Source organism: Heptranchias perlo, chromosome 32 (genome assembly GCF_035084215.1).
Source record: "Heptranchias perlo isolate sHepPer1 chromosome 32, sHepPer1.hap1, whole genome shotgun sequence".
Classification (NCBI taxonomy): domain Eukaryota; kingdom Metazoa; phylum Chordata; class Chondrichthyes; order Hexanchiformes; family Hexanchidae; genus Heptranchias; species Heptranchias perlo.
The window spans coordinates 5,922,399-5,940,455 of NC_090356.1; the positions used below are offsets into that span (position 1 = coordinate 5,922,399).

An 18,057-nucleotide genomic window follows, 5' to 3' on the forward strand; every position below is an offset into this window, starting at 1 on the left:
GGAGCAGCAGTCCTCTGCCAAGCATTGTCCCCTAGCAGCAGGATGGCTGAGGTGAGCCAGCTTGCTTAATCTAGATTGTTGACTGGTTATCTTTCATCACCCAATTGATTGAGGTTGGAGATGAAATCTCCCCACAAAATAGTGGATATGTGGAACACATTCCTAGAGAATGGAATTGATATGAGGTCAATTAGCACTTTTTTAAAAAAAAAGCTGAATCAATATTTAATAGAATTGAGGGTTTATAGCAATATTTAACCACCTTCCAGGGAAGATGGGAATGAATCTAGTGTTGCCTAAAGTACAGGATGAACAGGTGGTGTGGGAGGAAAGTTCATGACTGAATAATCATAATCATGGGCTCTGGATAGAATGGGTTTGTTGGGGGTTATAAGGCCATCTGTGGCTCTGTTTCCTTGTTTCTTAAAATGCATCTTTGGATTTTCACATGCCACTCACTGCCTTCAAAACTGAAAGATGATTACATACCATAGTGTTGAATATTTAACAATCAATTTTATTAGCATTTGTGATAGCTTTAAATAAAGTACAGAAAATGCTTACTAAAGACTGGATTATAGTCAGTGTATATCACTCCACTTAACACATTCTAAGCAACTTTTCTCAATCATTCCCAGTTTCTGGATTTAACAAGCGTGGTCCTTGTTAATCTGACATTTTTTAGTTGACAAGTCATTATACTTTGCTGAGCTTTCAAATGCTGACTTCAGAACTACCCATGAATGTAGTTTGCAAATGTGCCAGTCCCTTTATGGACAATTAAAACATGTTGAAATCTTGTGCATAGTGATGTAGCCTGTCCTCCTGCAGCTGTGGGTTTTGCACTCTTGCTGTGAAGTCACTGGAGTGCTGTTTGAGAGGGGGAGGAGAGATTAATGACAAAGCAGAGACTCCTATATTTGAGTCACTTTTTTGAGGGGAGGATACATTTGATTGTATAATTGAATTTGCAAGAATGGTTGGAATGTTTTGATCAGGTAGGGCCTTTAACAAAACTGTGAGGGGGCTGGTGCCAAGTACTGAGCAGTGAATATATTTGCACCAGTGTGATATTTTTGCTGCTTTAAATTTTGTGACAGGGTTGTTGTTGCTGCTTTGCTAGTTAGCATGAAGGTGGTTCTGGGTGGTTTGCTTTGTAGTGATTGTGGCTACATCTGCATAGCTTGCTGGGCCATTTCAGAGCAAATTAACCATCAACCGTGTAGGGTAGGGATGTCAGGTTTCCTTCCCTGAAGGGCAGGAGTGAAGCAGCTACTTTCATGGTCACTTACTGTGGTGCCAGCCCACCATTTACTAGATTTTAGAAATTTAATTTCACAATGTGCCATGGTGGAGTTGGAACTTGTGACCTCTTGAGTTGCTCATCCAATCCCATAACCACTACACTGGTGTTTCCCTACTTATCACTATTGGTCAGTATTTAGTATGAGTGAGAAGCTCCAGCCCTTGTTAATAGTGACATGATCATCATATAACTCCCTATTATATAATGGTCATTGTTTCCTTGTAATGAACTACATATTTCTGGATTACCACCATGGTACTGACATCACAATCAGTTGATTTTTCATTGTGTGAATATCTGACCAAGAATAGGAGGCAGTGCTGCAAAATAGTCAATGGTAAATAATCATCAATAAGGAATGACTTCAATACTTGTACTTTGTGTTCAACTGGTGGTTTTAACTGTCTGAATTATATTTCAAATCTCTAATTGATGGAGTGATTACAACCCAAGCCATCTCAAAATTTATAATACAAGATACTCAACATTTAAACAGATTTTCAGCATTTGCACAAGACTTATTAAAATTGTACCACAATCTGCCAATTTTAAAAAAATAAACTGGTCAAAGCAGAGGTTTTCAATGATAAAAACAACTGTGACTACTTAAAGGTGCAAGTGAGCTGTCATTTCTAGTCAATACTGTGTTTATCAAGGCATGCAAGACATTTTAAAATGAGCTTTTGGCCATTTAGAGTAGCAGCACTATTTGATTGCAGTTTTAAGTATTCACGTTTTTTGCTTTTTTTCAAATACTAGTAAATCTCATGGTACTGTTCAAAATTCAGAGGAAGAACTGTTTTATAAGAACGGGAAACCTTGTGTAAAATATTCTTTAAATTGCTGCTAAGTAAATACTAGTTGAGTTCACAGGTCAGTTAAGAGTCTACAGCCATTCTGGCTGTGGTGTTTTGTATTCCATTGTTTACTTCTTCTTGAAGTGACACTTGAGGTATGATGCTCAGGAAATGTATACTAGATGCACTTCTGTAAGAGAGTTGGAGGGTATGTATTATGGCCATGTTAGATTTTATGTCCTGCATCAGAACAGATCTGGCAACTCATTCAGTAGAAGGCACAAGGAAAATGAAAGAGGTCAAACCTCCGTAGATTGGGGAGCGTGCTGGTTGTATTGCAACATTCTGCCTCAGCTGTATATGGCTGGTGGTTTTAGATTGATAATGTTGCTTATACTACCTGTGCTGGTTTTCATTCCTATCTCATCACAACTTAAAAATACAATGCTCATTCAACAAGCACAGAGAAATTACTTGCATCTCTGAACACTACTGACCTTACTGCAGTCTAATACCATCCCACAACCATGCTGTTGTAGCATTGTATCTGGCCAGCATTTCACAGCCATGACAAAACTGGAGTAATGCAGCTTCAGTAATTGCATACAGTAGCTGTCTTCTTTCCCTTGGCAGTACTGACTAAAGCAGTTCTTTATCACGTGGTTATTGTACAGCCACTGCATACTCAACTGTGACTTTTCGGACTCCCCTCTCTATCAGTGGACACTCACCCTAGCTGGGTTGAATTTGAACCCAGACATGCAAGCATGGTATTAACACAACATCCGGTTCCCCTTAAAGAGAGAAATAGACTACTTCTAACTGGGCAACATTTGAACCAGCATCCAAGGTGAAAAGGGTAGTGTAGTAACTTACTACACCACCACTTTCCCCTCAGGCTCCCAGGTGACATAATGGCATTCTAATCCACTAAAATGCCTAGTTTCCATTAGGTTTTAAAAACACAAAATTGCTTAAGCACAGTAAGCAGGTCCATCAATAAACGATAACACACCCACAACACAAGCAGGACACAGTGCTTATCATTTTCCAGATTGCAATGCTGTATTTTCTTGTGTATAATATGCAATAATTCTGAAGCAATTTGCTTTTAAAAATGACACTGTACCACATGCTACAGTATATATAATGTGCTCTCAGGATAGAATGCAACCTTGCCTGCTATATCCAACTCCTTGACAACATGCACCCAAAACTGTCCAGTTCCTGACTGAAGGTTGGATTAGTACAAATTGAAAAGGTGCAGAAGAGGCAATGTAAAATACCATATAGGTGGAGGAAGATCCACCGACTAGGCACAGCAAAGCTTAAAACCTTTGGCTTAAAATCCGATTGTCCCCCTCGACATCGAATAGCCCAGTTTGGCTTCATTGTTAATGAAGGACATTAGACCGAGATAGGTCTGGATGAGAAGGGGCCGCTCCAGGATCAGCACTCCATTGGCCCGGCCTGGCAGTGGTGCCTCTTTGTGAGCTTTCTTCACGGCTTGGATTAATTGAGTCTTAAAATTCTCCACCTGGAATTTAATAAAGAGAGGGTCACAGTACAGTAAAACTGACAAAAGTTGACTTGCTTCAAAATTGGTCCCAGACTGGACAGTGTACCCTGGCAATTAAAAGCGAATGGGCAACTCATTGAAATTCAATGTCTAAAGCTTGTTAACTAAAGATTCATCTTTCTTGGAGGATGAATTAGCTTTATGATTACTCTTAAAATTACATAATGACATCCTATACACTAAATAAGTCAAGGACAACCCTACGGTGCACGTAGAGATGTTCTATGATCAATGTGTACTTAAACATTTTGTTCAGACTGGATCCCACTCAGGTTCATTTGGCAGGGAATCATGTAGCAATGACAAGATGCATTTAAGAGGAAGCTAGATAAGCACGAGGGAGAAAGGAATAGAAGGAAAGGCTGATAGGGTTAGTTGAAGAGGGGTGAGAGAAGGCTCGTATGGAGCATAAACTCAGCATAGACCAGTTGGGCCGAACAGCCTATTTATGTGCTGTAGACTCGATGTAATTCTATGTAAGCTCTCCACCAGTGCCTGACTTATTAGTCGGACTAGTGATTTGTTACTGCTCAGAAACCAGCCTCCAGGACCTTTATGTCAAATTACAGTGCTCAGGCAGCAGACCAAGTGTAGAAAGTCCAGCATGTGGCACAGGATGCCATGTCGTGCCAAGTCACTTATCGGTTATCAGTTCTTGATGCTTGCCCCAACCAAAAGGGCTGAACGCTTCTTACCTGGCAGAGGGATGCGATCTTCTCATCTGCGTTTGCCATTGGATGTTCAGTGAAGGTGGCATACGGCATGTCAGTGGACCACGGATTCCAGCGGTTGACAAAGGACGGCATATCCCGTTTGTCCCACTGAACGCGAATCCCATGTCCCTCTCTCCTGTGGTAACAAACCAGGTAAATGACGCCTCCACTTAAAAGTATTACAGTGAGCCTTCTTGGGGACAATATTTGCAGCTTAACATAAAGGAACAAAAATAGGCTCATAATTTAAACAACACTTGGGGAACTGAGTAGTTCAGATACTGGCAAGCAAACCTATGGACACAGGCAAAGGAGGACTGAAATAAATAGAAAATGTGACAAACACATAGCAGGTCTGTTGGCAACAGTTCAAACCTTTCGTCAGTAGAGGCTAATTCCAAGTCTGAAAAGGTCTTTTCAGATACTAATGGACTATTTTGTAGTTCATCTCAAGATGTAGGTAAGGTAGGCAATGCCTCATTTATTGCCCATCCCTGGTTGCCCAGAGGTGGAGCTGGGCGAGGGGGGGATGCTGCCTTCTAGCAATTGAATAGAATCCAGTGGCCATTAAGAGTCAACTACGTAGTGTGGGACTGGAGTTACGTGTAGGTCGGATCAAGCAATTAGTTGGCAAGCTCCAGTTCGGCTTTATGACTATGCAGTAGCTTTCACGGTTAATTTGCCAACTCACAAATTACCAGACTTACTGAACATCCCACAATTGTAAACAATTTTACAACACCAAGTTATAGTCCAGCAATTTTATTTGAAATTCACAAGCTTTCGGAGGCTTCCTCCTTCCTCAGGTGAATGTGGAAATGAAATCCTCGAACCCTTCACATTTATAAATCACAGAACAATACCTGGTGATTACAGACAGTGTTTTCAACTGCCCGTTGCCAAGGCAATCAGTGTGCATCGTACAGGGAACTCCCAGCTTCTGTCGCGACACTACAGACTTCCTACAAAAACTCAGTACCCACGGACCAGTTGAACCAGGAACACTTCTCACCACGATGGACGTCTCGGCACTCTACACCAGTATCCCCCACGATGACGGCATCGCTGCGACAGCATCAATACTCAACACCAACAACCGCCAATCTCCAGACGCCATCCTACAACTCATCCGCTTCATCCTGGATCACAATGTCTTCACCTTCGATAACCAGTTCTTTACCCAAACACACGGAACAGCCATGGGGACCAAATTCGCACCCCAATACGCCAACATTTTCATGCACAAGTTCGAGCAGGACTTCTTCACTGCACAGGACCTCCAACCAACACTATACACCAGATACATCGACGACATTTTCTTTCTAAGGACCCACGGCGAGGAATCACTAAAGAGACTACACGATAACATCAACAAGTTCCAACCCACCATCAAGCTCACCATGGAATACTCCTCAGAATCAGTTTCTTTCTTGGACTCACGAATCTCCATCAAAGACGGGCACCTCAGCACCTCACTCTACCGCAAGCCCACGGACAACCTCACGATGCTCCACTTTTCCAGCTTCCACCCTAACCACGTCAAAGAGGCCATCCCCTATGGACAGGCCCTGCGAATACACAGGGTCTGCTCAGACGAGGAGGAACGCGATGGACACCTACAGACGCTGAAAGACGCCCTAGTATGAACGGGATATGACGCTCGACTCATCGATCGACAGTTCCGACGGGCTACAGCGAAAAATCGCATAGACCTCCTCAGGAGACCAACACGGGACGCAACCAACAGTACTTCCCCGGAGCGGAGAAACTACGCCATGTTCTCCGCAGCCTTCAACATGTCATCAATGACGACGAACACCTCGCTATGGCCATCCCCACACCTCCACTACTCGCCTTTAAACAGCCACCCAACCTCAAACAGACCATCGTTTGCAGCAAATTACCTAGCTTTCAGGAGAACAGCGTCCACAACACCACACAACCCTGCCACGGCAACCTCTGCAAGACATGCCAGATCATCGACACAGATACCACCATCACACGAGAGGACACCACCCACCAGGTACATGGTTCATACTCCTGTGACTCGGCCAACGTTGCCTACCTCATACGTTGCAGGAAAGGATGCCCCAGAGCATGGTACATTGGCGAGACCATGCAGACACTGCGACAACGGATGAACGGACACCGCGCAACAATCGCCAGACAGGAGGGTTCCCTCCCAGTCGGGGAACACTTCAGCAGTCAGGGACATTCAGCCACCGACCTTCGGGTAAGCATACTCCAAGGCGGCCTTCGAGACACACGACAACGCAAAATCGTCGAGCAGAAATTGATAGCCAAGTTCCGCACCCATGAGGACGGCCTCAACCGGGATCTTGGGTTCATGTCACGCTACACGTTACCCCACCAGCGAACAAATGTTATCTGTTTTTAATACAACGGGTCATTTGCTGTCTTTTCGATGTTTCTGCGTCTCTTTTTTTTTGGTGGTTTGTATATTCGGGGGATCTGTAGGTAGCACCTGTCTGTCTGCACACTGATTGCCTTGGCAACGGGCAGTTGAAAACACTGTCTGTAATCACCAGGTATTGTTCTGTGATTTATAAATGTGAAGGGTTCGAGGATTTCATTTCCACATTCACCTGAGGAAGGAGGAAGCCTCCGAAAGCTTGTGAATTTCAAATAAAATTGCTGGACTATAACTTGGTGTTGTAAAATTGTTTACAATTGTCAACCCCAGTCCATCATCGGCATCTCCACATCAGAACTTCCCACAGTGGGATTTGAAGTCAACCCTCTGGGTTGCTAGTCCAGTACCATCACCATTAAACTACCACACCCATTTTTGTTTTGGACCTGCTGTGTACTTCAAGCATTTTCTGTTTTTATTTCGGATTTACAGCATTTTCTTTGTGTTGCCGAGGGGCTCGTCTGATGGAGTCCTCCAATGGAGTTTGTCAAATTTGTAACAGATTGAATTATGCATTTTTACATAGAATTTACAGCACAGAAACAGGCAATTCAGCCCAACAGGTCGATGCTGGTGTTTATGCTCCACCGGAGCCTCCTCCCACTCTACTTCATCTAACCCTATCAGCATAACCTTCTATTCTTTTCTCGTTCATGTTCTTATCTAGCTTCCCCATAAATGCTTCTATGCTATTCGCCTCAACTACTCCTTGTGGTAGCGAGTTCCACATTCTCACCGCTCTCTGAGTAAAGATGTTTCTTCTGAATTCCTTATTGAAGTTCATAGAATCATAAAATGATACAGCATAGGAGGCGGCGATTCGGCCCATCATGCCTGTGCCGGCTCTTTGAAAGAGCTAAGCAAATTAGTCCCATTGCTCTGCTCTTTCCCCATAGCCCTGCAGATGTTTCCCCTTCAAGTATATGTCCAATTCCCCTCAAAGTTTTTATTGCATCTGCTTCCACCACCCTTTCAGGCAGTGCATTCCAGATCATAATAACTCGCTGGTAAAAAAATTTCCCCTCATCTTGCCTCTGGTTCTTTTGCCAATTACCTTAAATCTGTGAACCCTGATTACCGCCACTGAAAACAGTTTCTCCTTATTTACTCTATCAAAACACCCTCATGATTTTGAACACCACTATTAAATCTCCCCTTAACTTTCTCTGCTCTAAGGAAAACAACGCCAGCTTCTCTAGCCTCTCCACATAACTGAAGTCCTGCATCCCATTCCAGTAAATCTCCTCTGCATCCTCTCTGAGGCCTTGACAGCCTTCCTAAAGTGCAGTGCCCAGAATTGGACACAGTACTCCAGCTGGGGTCTGACCAGTGATTTATAAAGGTTTAGCATAACTTCCTTGCTTTTGTACTCTATGCCTCTGTTTATAAACCCAAGGATACCGTATGTTTTCTTAACAGCTTTCTCAACTTGTCCAGCCACCTTCAAAGATTTGTGTACCTACACCCCCAGGTCTCTCTGTTCCTGCAGTCGTTCCTTCTACCAAAATGCATCACTTCACACTTCTCTGCATTAAATTGCATCTGCCATGTCTCTGCCCACTTCACCAGTCTATGTCCTCCTGAAGTCTGTAACTATCTTCCTCACTGTTTACTACATTTCCGAGTTACACGTCATCTGCAAACTTTGAAATTATGCCCTGTATGCCCAAGTCCAGGTCATTAATATATCAAAAAGAGCAGTGGTCCCAATACCGACCCCTGGGGGACACCACTGTATACTTCCCTCCAGTTTGAAAAACAACCGTTCACCACTACTCTCTGCTTTCTGTAATTTATTAGTGACTATCTTATATTTATGGCCCCTAGTTTTATTACAACTTCCATTGTAATAATCCAGAACCCCGGGATGGTCCCAGTGTGAGATTCTCCACAAGGTTAGTGCAGAAACACTGGATGAAACAAAGATTTCATTAGTACTCACTTATTCAGAGACTTTGGAGGAAACTGAAACTCTCCAATTGAAATGGTATCCACTGCATTGAGTGAAATTCGAATAACCTGTCGGCAGATGAGGCCGATGAAGTCATATTTACAGAGGAGCAGGGATCGTTCTGTGATCAGCACCAGGCGTTCCTTCTCGTTGTTCCAATGGTCAATCCTGCCACATGATGGGAAAAATTCATGTTCTTAAATAAACTACAGATAAATCATCTAAAGTATCTCTCACACCATAGAAATCGCCATTTGTTCTTTCTCCCCTCCCCTGAAGTTTCTCCCCTCTTCTGAAGGCGCTGACTCCTGTTGAAGTATAGTTCCACAACTGCCCCCTCAGCGCCTCACCAATACTAGACACGTGAGCCAAGAAACTGAGCATTGGCAGGTTATGTGACTGTCTGCGTCTGATGTGTACACGCCAATACATAGGTGCATGTGTGCGCACACGTATCCCAGCAGTGCTCCCTAGATAATGGATCAGGCTGGCTAATATTTTGTGACTATAAACTAGTGGGAAAATTACACCACAGAGGGATGGAGGTGGTATTTTACCTGTTTTTAACACACAGTATAGTTTCTTGTTCTTGCTCAACCTTTGGCCTACGCTCGGTCTCCCTATGATGATGCAACTAAGAAATGGAACTCAGTAGAGTGGAAGAGAATCACCACGTGCTGGTTCGCAAACACATCGCATCTCGAGAGGTGTTGGACTATAAATGTCAGCCTTGCCAGCAATGCCCACATCCCGAAAATGAATTTTTAAAAAATCAGCAACATCTCACAAACAGCATTGAGATGAATTGGTCAACCTGGTTTGCTTGAAGGTGCGGGCTGAGATCTGAACCCTGGGAAAACCCCCAGTTCGAATATCATTATCAGGGATTTTACATCATCCTGAACCACTGGAACAGGCAGACAAGACCTTGGTTTATCGTCTCATCTTAAGGACGGCATTAATGTGAGGCTCAAAATGTAGCTTTGGGTACTTGATAAGGCGTACCTTCCTCCTCTGAATATGCAGACACCTGGCATCAAGTCACTGCCTTGTAACCCCTTCTGAAAGCGACCAAGCAGTGTTCGATCTAACTGTATGCCCAAATGTACAATGGTCATTTGACATTCCCATTCAACACTATGGAAATTAATCAAATTAAGACAGTTTGTGCGTTGAAAGCAAGGTGAAAGTTGGAAAATAGTGCCGATGTTTTTCCACTAGATGGTATTACCTCACTTGCTAGATCCTGGGTCTCACTCCACTCAAACTATGCACAAGACATCCAACGGCAAAATATTAACCATGCAATACCTTTTTCAACTTTGACTCTCCGAATCTAACAATAAGTTCCTGAAAAACTGGATGTGGAAGTCGGAATGAACCATTTAATGCTGGAATACTGAGTAACAGCATTACCTAGCAACCATATACAGCTGTACACAATCCCACTTGTGAAAAGGCCCTCAAGCCCCATCACTTACTCCGTCAGCAACCACACACTCTGCACGCCTCCATCCTCTGTTGGCATGGCGATGGATCGAATGTCAGAAACAGCCCGTTCAATGGTCCCTGGCTGGAAGGAGAAGAGAATGTTTACAGTGAGGAAATGTGGCAAGACGAATTTTAACAAGAGGTTAAATGGTGGTTGATAACATCACAATGTCATGATTCAACTAACAAGTAATCACTTCAAGGTCTTTGCGGCCTGTCCACCAGCAACTTCTGCTGATCTTCCTTTAGCTGCAGCAAAAGAAAAGGAACAGCACTGAATCCCAGCCCATCGGCCTGTGAATAAAGGCCAAAGAGACAAGGAGCAGCAAGTCAGCTGAGGGCCTTAAGTGAAGGGGAGGTGGCCATTATGGAGTACTGTTACTCCATGTAATACGCACGACTGAGGTTTGTGGGGCAGGTTTTATTCCGCCTGCTTCAGTTAGACTTCATCCAAACCAATCTGATGATTTTGTTTTCTGCCTCCTTGTTGAATCATTGCTACAGTTCGGTGGTACCTGGCCTACAGCAGCCCATTCTTCACGTCTGAACTGATAGTGAGTGCCAGCAGACTGGTTGACAGGAGTTAGGGGGATGGGAGCGGACATCAAAGCCAAGGCCAATCACGTCCCCGCCTGACAATGGATGGTCATCAGGAGTGGGCACCCTGGCTGATGCATTTAAGGGGAAGCTAGATAAGCATGAGGGAGAAAGGAATAGAAGATTATGCTGACAGGGTTAGATGAAGAGAGGAGGGAGGAGACTCGTGTGGAGCATAAGCGCCACGTTGACCAGTTGGGCCGAAAGGCCTGTTTCTGTGCTGTAGATTCTATAACTATGATTTCCCCTTCCTAACCCAGGCGCACTACTCTGCAGCACTCCTACCTCTATTTTGGCTGAGATCAGCTAACTCAACACAACTCGGCGTTTTCAACTTGGAACCTTCTTAGTCTGTATTGCTGTTACACATCATCTTAACCAGTTCAAGCCATTGGTGGAAGGGGCGGGGGGGGGGGGGGGGGGAGCTTGATACTCTGTTTTATTTTACCTCTTGCAAGCTCCGTTTATATCGTTATTACATGGAACCTCAGGAGCAGAATGTTTACACAAGATTTCTATAGAATTCTAATACCGTGACAGACCATTCGGCCCAACCAGTCCGTGTTGATATTTAATATTCATGAGCAGTAGTTCTAAACCCATGTGCCTGCTCTGTTCCCACATCCTTTAGTCCCCTTTCCTTCATAAGAAGCAAAAGAAATAGGAGCAGGGGTAGGCCATACGGCCCCTCGACCCTGCTCCGCCATTCAGTAAGATCATGGCTGATCTTCAACCTCAACTCCACTTTCCCGCCCGATTCCCCATATCCCATGATTCAACCACCTACCTAAATTATCCGTAAACGTTGACATGGTCTCTGCTTCAAACACTAACTTCAGTAGTGCATTCCAAAGTCTTATAATGTACTGTTAAAAGTTTCTCCTCTGTTCTAAATCTCTTCCGTTCAATCTTGTATCTATATCCCTTGTTTTAGACTCCCTAATCACAAGAATAAACCATTTTTTTTTTATTCGTTCATGGGATGTGGGCATCGCTGGCAAGGCCAGAATTTATTGCCCACCCCTAATTACCCTTGGGAAGGTGGTGGTGAGCCGCCTTCTTGAACCGCTGAAGTCCATGTGGTGAAGGTTCTCCCACAGTGCTGTTAGGTAGGGAGTTGCAGGATTTTGACCCAGCGACGATGAAGGAACGTCGATATATTTCCAAGTCGGGATGGTGTGACTTGGAGGGGAACGTGCAGGTGGTGTTGTTCCCATGTGCCTGCTGCCCTTGTCCTTGTTCTTGTTCTTCTAGATGGTAGAGGTCGTGGGTTTGGGAGGTGCCGAAGAAGCCTTGGCGAGTTGCTGTAGTACACTCCAGCCACGGAGCACCGGTGTGAAGGGAGTGAATGTTTAAGGTGGTGGATGGGGTACCAATCAAGTGGGCTGCTTTGTCCTGGTGTTGAGCTTCTTGAGTGTTAGAGCTGCACTCATCCAGACAAGTGGACAGTATTCCATCACACTCCTGACTTGTGCCTTGCAGATGGTGGAAAGGCTTTGGGGAGTCAGGAGGTGAGTCACTCGCCGCAGAATACCCAGCCTCTGACCTGCTCTTGTAGCCACAGTATTTATGTAGCTGGTCCAGTTAAGTATCTGGTCAATGGTGACCCCCAGGATGTGGATGGTGGGGGATTCGGTGATGGTAATGCCGTAGAATGTCAAGGGGAGGTGGTTAGACTCTCTCTTGTTGGAGATGGTCATTGCCTGGCACTTGTCTGGCGCGAATGTTACTTGCCACTTATCAGCCCAAGCCTGGATGTTGTCCAGGTCTTGCTGCATGCGGGCACGGATTGCTTCATTATCTGAGGGGTTGCAAATGGAACTGCTAGAATACTGGGTAACAGCTTTACCAAGCAACCGTATACAGCAGTGCACAATTCCACTTGTGAAAAGGCCTCAAGCCCCATCACTTACTCCTCAGCTGCCACACACTTTAGTAGTTTCTATCTACTCTGTCCCATCCCTTCATAATTTCAAATACCAGTTCGTCAATGCCTGCAGTTTGCTTCCATCCCTTTGCTTAGCTTGCATTCAGTGCATCTGGAGCACTGTGCTCAGTTTTGGGCACTGGACCTCAGGAAGGATATATTGGCGCAGATTGACCAGAATTATACCATATCATAGGATCATAGAAAGGTTACAGCACGGAAGGAGGCCATTTGGCCCATCGAATTCATGCCGGCTCTATGCAAGAGCAATCCAGCTAGTCCCACTCCCCCGCCCTATCCCCGTAGCCCTGCAATTTTTTTCCTTTCAAGTACTTATCCAGTTCCCTTTTGAAAGCTACGATTGAATCTGCCTTCACCACCCCTCAGGCAGTTCATTCCAGATCATAACCACTCGCTGCGTAAAAAAGTTTTTTCTCATGTCACCTTTGGTTCTTTTGCCAATCACCTTAAATTTATGTCCTCTGGTTCTTGACCATTTAAGGCCTTCACATCTTTCCTAAAGTGCGGTGCCCAGAACTGGACACAATACTCCAGTTGTGGTCGAACCAGTGTTTTATAAAGGTTCATCATGACTTCCTTGTTTTTGTACTCTATACCTCTATTTATAAAGCCCAGGATCCCATTTGCTTTTTTAACCGCTTTCTCAACCTACCCTGCCACCTTCAATGATTTGTGCATTTATACCCCCAGATCTCTGTTCCTGTACCCCGTTTAGAATTGTGCCCTCTAGTTTATATTGCCTCTCCTCATTCTTCCTACCGAAATGTATCACTTCGCATTTTTCTACTTTAAATTTCATCTGCCACGTGTCTGCCCATTTTACCATGTCCTCTTGAAGTCTATCACTATACTCTTCACTGTTCACTACACTTCCAAGTTTTGTGATATTTGCAAATGTTGAAATTGTGCCCTATACACCCAAGTCCAAGTCATTAATATATATCAAGAAAAGCAGTGGTCCTAGTACCGACCCCTGGGAACACCACTGTATACCTCCCTCCAGTCCGAAAAACAACCGTTCATCACTACTCTCTGCTTCCTGTTACTTAGCCAATTGTGTATCCATGCTGCTACTGCCCCCTTTATTCCATGAGCTTCAATCTTGATGACAAGCCTATTATGCAGCACTTTATCAAACGCCTTTTGAAAGGCCATATACACCACATCAACCGCATTGCCCTCATCTACCCTCTCTGTTACCTCATCAAAAAACTCTATCAAGTTAGTTAAACACGATTTGCCTGGGCTTAAAGGGTTAAATTACAAGGACAGGTTGCATTCAGGAGCAAAATCAGCAAGCACTTTTTCTCATGAAGGGTAGTAGAAATCTGTAACTCTCTCCCCCAAAGGTCTGAGACAATTGGAACTTTCAAGACTGAGATCGATAGATTTTTGTTACGGGTATCAAGGGAAAAGGAGCAAAGATGGGTAAATGGAGTTAAGGTACAGATCAGTCATGATCTAATTGAATAGCGGAACAGGCCCAAGGACATGAACGGCCTACTCCTGTTCCTTAGAAAAGACCGGGTTTGCAGTTTGCCATCACGAACATACTCGAGATCCCAAACTCCCCATAAGCAGCTGGTGCACATTTTCTTAAAAAAAGCCAGCATTCTCATTCTTTAATCTCTCTGTTATGCTCTGGCTAAGAGTCACTCTTTCTGAAATTAAATACTGTGATTAGGATAGAAGTGAAAAGGAGACGATCACACGGTGATAAGCTCTTAAACACATCAATCAATAATTCAAAGAGCAATTAGCATCACCTTTCCTATGAGTTCTCACCACTCTTTGCCCAATCCAATATCAATTCTTTGGCAGAATCTTGGGCTGCAGTCTCTCTAAAAAGAATACTTCAAAGCAGCTGCCAGGATGGGAGTAAAAGACACAAGAAAATAAGCTATTTTATTTAAAATCCATGACAGGCAATCATTGAACAGGACGTCATAGATGCCAGACCATTAAGAGGAACCTGCGTCTCTCCTTGTCAGTGATGTGAGCTGCACTTCCTCTACCCAGTAAAATGGAAAGTCCGATTCCGATTTTACACACACACTAAACAGGCTCGTTGACACGGGTGGAACAGATCGACGCACACATCTTCCAGAGTGTTATCTGTAGCAGCTGCAAACTGGACTGGGTTTTTCTGTTACAGTTTTTTTTGATTTTCAAAATAATGTGATGGCCAGTGCCAAAACCGGATAGACAGACAGTCACCCCGGACAGCAATGGGGGGCCAGTATGGCGTCTGGACCGCAGTTTCACAAAAGCAAATCGGGGTGTTTGGTATGTGGGTTAGAGAGAGCAAAAAATTAATTTTAGTAACGCTATTTTTGGTGTCTGGAGTACATTTTAGTGATGGATATAGATGGGAGAAATTATATAAATATAGACTAGATAGAGAAATCAGATAGATTTAAATAAATATAATCAGATAGATACAGATAAATAAACAGACAGTTGAAAGGGTTATTGGTTCTGTGGCTGACAGCAGTTAGTTATTTGGATAGATTTAGAAGATGATGGCGTAGTGGTTATGTTACTGGACTAGTAATCCAGATAGCGCAAGTCCAAAATCGCACCAGTTTGAAAATTTGAATTAAGTTTAAAAAAATCTGGCAATAAAAAGTCGAGATCAGCAAAAGTGACCGTGAAGCTGTCAGTTTGTTAAAACCCCAACTGGTTCACTAACATCCTGTAGGGAAGGAAACCTGCCGTGCTTACTCGATCTGGGCCTATATGTGACTCCAGTCCCCACACCAATGTGGTTGATCTCTGAAGTGGCCAAGCAAGTCACTCCAGTTGTGTCAAACCACTAGGAGAAACCCCCCTTTCTCAGGGGTAACTAGGGATGGACAATAAATGCCAGTTCTGCCAACAAATAATATATAGAATTTTAAAAATTAGAGATATAAATAAATATGTATCTAGATATAGAGACAGATATAGATATAAATAGAAATAAACATAATAAAGATATAAATATCAATAAATAGATTTAGGCATATAGATACAAGAACGTAAGAAATAGGAGCAGGAGTAGGCCATGAAGCCCCTCGAGCCTGCTCCGCCATTCAATCAGATCATGGCTGATCCTTAACCTCAACTCCACTTTCCTGCCCGATCCCCATAACCCTTGATTCCTCCAGAGTCCAAAAATCTATCGATTTCAGTCTTGAATGTACTCAACGACTTAGGGTCCACAGCCCTCTGGGGTAGAGAATTCCAAATATTCACCGCCCTCTTATTAAATAGCTATAAATGTAGATAAATATATATAGATATATTGATAGATAAGTATATATAGATAGATATAGATATATATAGAGATATACAGACATATAGATATAGATATATAGAGATAAATATAGATAGAGATATAGGTATATATAGATAGGTAAGTATATATAGATATATAGCTATAGATAGATATATAGATAGATATAGATAAATATATACATAGATAAATATAAATATATATAGGTTTAAATAGATACAGGTACAGATATAAACAAATAGAAATAAGCAAAGATTTAGACATGAATACAGACAATTAAATAGCCATAAATATATAGATAGATAAATAGACCTCGGTGTAGATGCAGGTATAGATATAAATTCATGATAAATATGAACAGATTAGACCTGTCGGTAATGAAATAGCCCTGAATAGATTTGTAGGCGGACCGGGGCAGCAGCTGCCGGTGTGGGTCAGCGGGCGGCTCTCGGCTCCGCTCCGGCCCTCGGCCCTTACCCTGAACACGAAGTAGTCCTTGATCCTGGCCTGCAGAGTGGGCTCCTTCACGCTGAACGGTGTCAGGGTCTCGGCCCCACAGGCCGCGGCAACCGCGCTCTCCGAGCTGCTGGCGGCCGCCGCTTGGTGCGAGGGAGGCGGCTCGGTTCGAACGACGGAGCCCGCCGGGATGCCCTCAGTGAGGAGCACGGCCGCTTCCGGCTCCGAGTCATCCATCTGCAGCATGGCCGAGGGGGAGGAGGCGGCGGCGGCGGCGGGGAATCAAACGACAACAACAGGCCGCGGGGCCGGGAAACAGCGCAGCCCGGAGTGGGCGGGACTACGGATCAGTGGGCGGGACCAGGGGGTTTAGAGGGTGGGACCAGGGGCTTAGTGGGCGGGACCAGGCATCAGTGGGCGGGACCAGGGGATTTTTTTGTGGGCGGGGTTGAGGTGGAACAGCCCGGAGTGGGCACGGCCATGGTTTGGGGGTGGGGCTGGGAATAGGGGCGGAGCCTGATGAGGCGGGGCCAGGAGATTAGTGGGTGTGGCCAGGGATTGGGGATAGTTGAGTTTAGGAATGAGAGGTGATCTCATTGAAATATGGGATTCTGAGGGGCCTCGAAAGGGTTAATACCGAGAGGCTGGAGAGTCTAGAACTAGGGGGCATAGTCTCAGGATAAGGGGTCGGCCATTTGAGACCGAGATGAGGAAAAATTTCTTCACTCAGAGGGTTGTGAATCTTTGGAATTCTCTACCCCAGAGGGCTGTGGATGCTCAGTTGTTGAGTATATTGAAGACTGAGATCGATAGATTTTTGGACTTTAAGGGAATCAAGGGCTATGGGAATCGGGTGGGAAAGTGGAGTTGAGGTGGAAGATCAGCCAGGATCTTATTGAATGGTGGAGCAGGCTGAAGGGGATGTATGGCCTACTCCTGCTCCTATTTCTTATGTTCTTATGAGGGGTAGGGATTGGGAGAGGCACTGGGACTGGAGGATATGTTGGGATTGGGGAGAGATTGGATTTTGGGGACAAGCCGAGGTCAGGATTATTGAGGACAGGGAATTGTGGGGAGGGGTAGGGTTGGCAGAAGAGGTGGGGTTTGGGATGGAGCTGAGATCAGGGAAAGGGCTGGAGATTGACGAAGGAGCTGAAACTGAGGCAGGGCGTGGGTATCAAGAGAGTGGTTGTGCTGTGGGAGGGGCTGGTTATTGGTGGTAGGAGTGGGAAAGGAACAAGGAGTGGCAATTGGTAGGCAGAACAAGGCTTTTGGGGATGCTAAGGCAGGCAGACAAGGGGACGCATGTTCAGGGTTCTGAAGAGCAGGTGTGGGACAGAGTATTTCTTTACACTGAGGCCAACCAATAGCTAAAGCTAGTTGCCAGGGATGGAGATTGAGGCCAGGACAGGGGAAAGTAGGGTCGGCCTTCTGGAACAATTAGATCAAATAAGCCATAGGCCCTTCTTCATCAGAACCTGTCTTGTATACACTGGTTTAGTGCCACC

At 44.5% G+C, this 18,057-nt stretch overlaps 1 protein-coding gene across 1 annotated transcript; it reads right to left on the reverse strand.

Annotated features, from left to right (window-relative positions):
- Positions 1-496: 496 nt before the first annotated feature.
- tprg1l (tumor protein p63 regulated 1-like) lies at positions 497-16,888 on the reverse strand. Its single transcript, XM_067970252.1, has 5 exons — positions 16,571-16,888; positions 10,262-10,353; positions 8,772-8,948; positions 4,378-4,531; positions 497-3,640 (listed from the first exon to the last, which is right to left on the reverse strand). Exons 1-5 carry the CDS (start codon positions 16,793-16,795, stop codon positions 3,446-3,448), a joined length of 843 nt encoding a protein of 280 aa, XP_067826353.1. The 5' UTR covers positions 16,796-16,888; the 3' UTR covers positions 497-3,445.
- Positions 16,889-18,057: the final 1,169 nt, after the last annotated feature.

Excerpts from the sequence above, each read along its gene's own strand:
- tprg1l (XM_067970252.1), bottom strand. The coding sequence starts at position 16,795 with ATGCTGCAGATGGATGACTCGGAGCCGGAAGCGGCCGTGCTCCTCACT. Across the intron at positions 10,354-16,570 it reads AGGACTACTTCGTGTTCAGG|CCAGGGACCATTGAACGGGC; the intron begins GTAAGGGCCGAG and ends TTCTCCTTCCAG. Across the intron at positions 4,532-8,771 it reads CCTCCAAAGTCTCTGAATAA|GAGAGAGGGACATGGGATTC; the intron begins GTGAGTACTAAT and ends TTGTTACCACAG.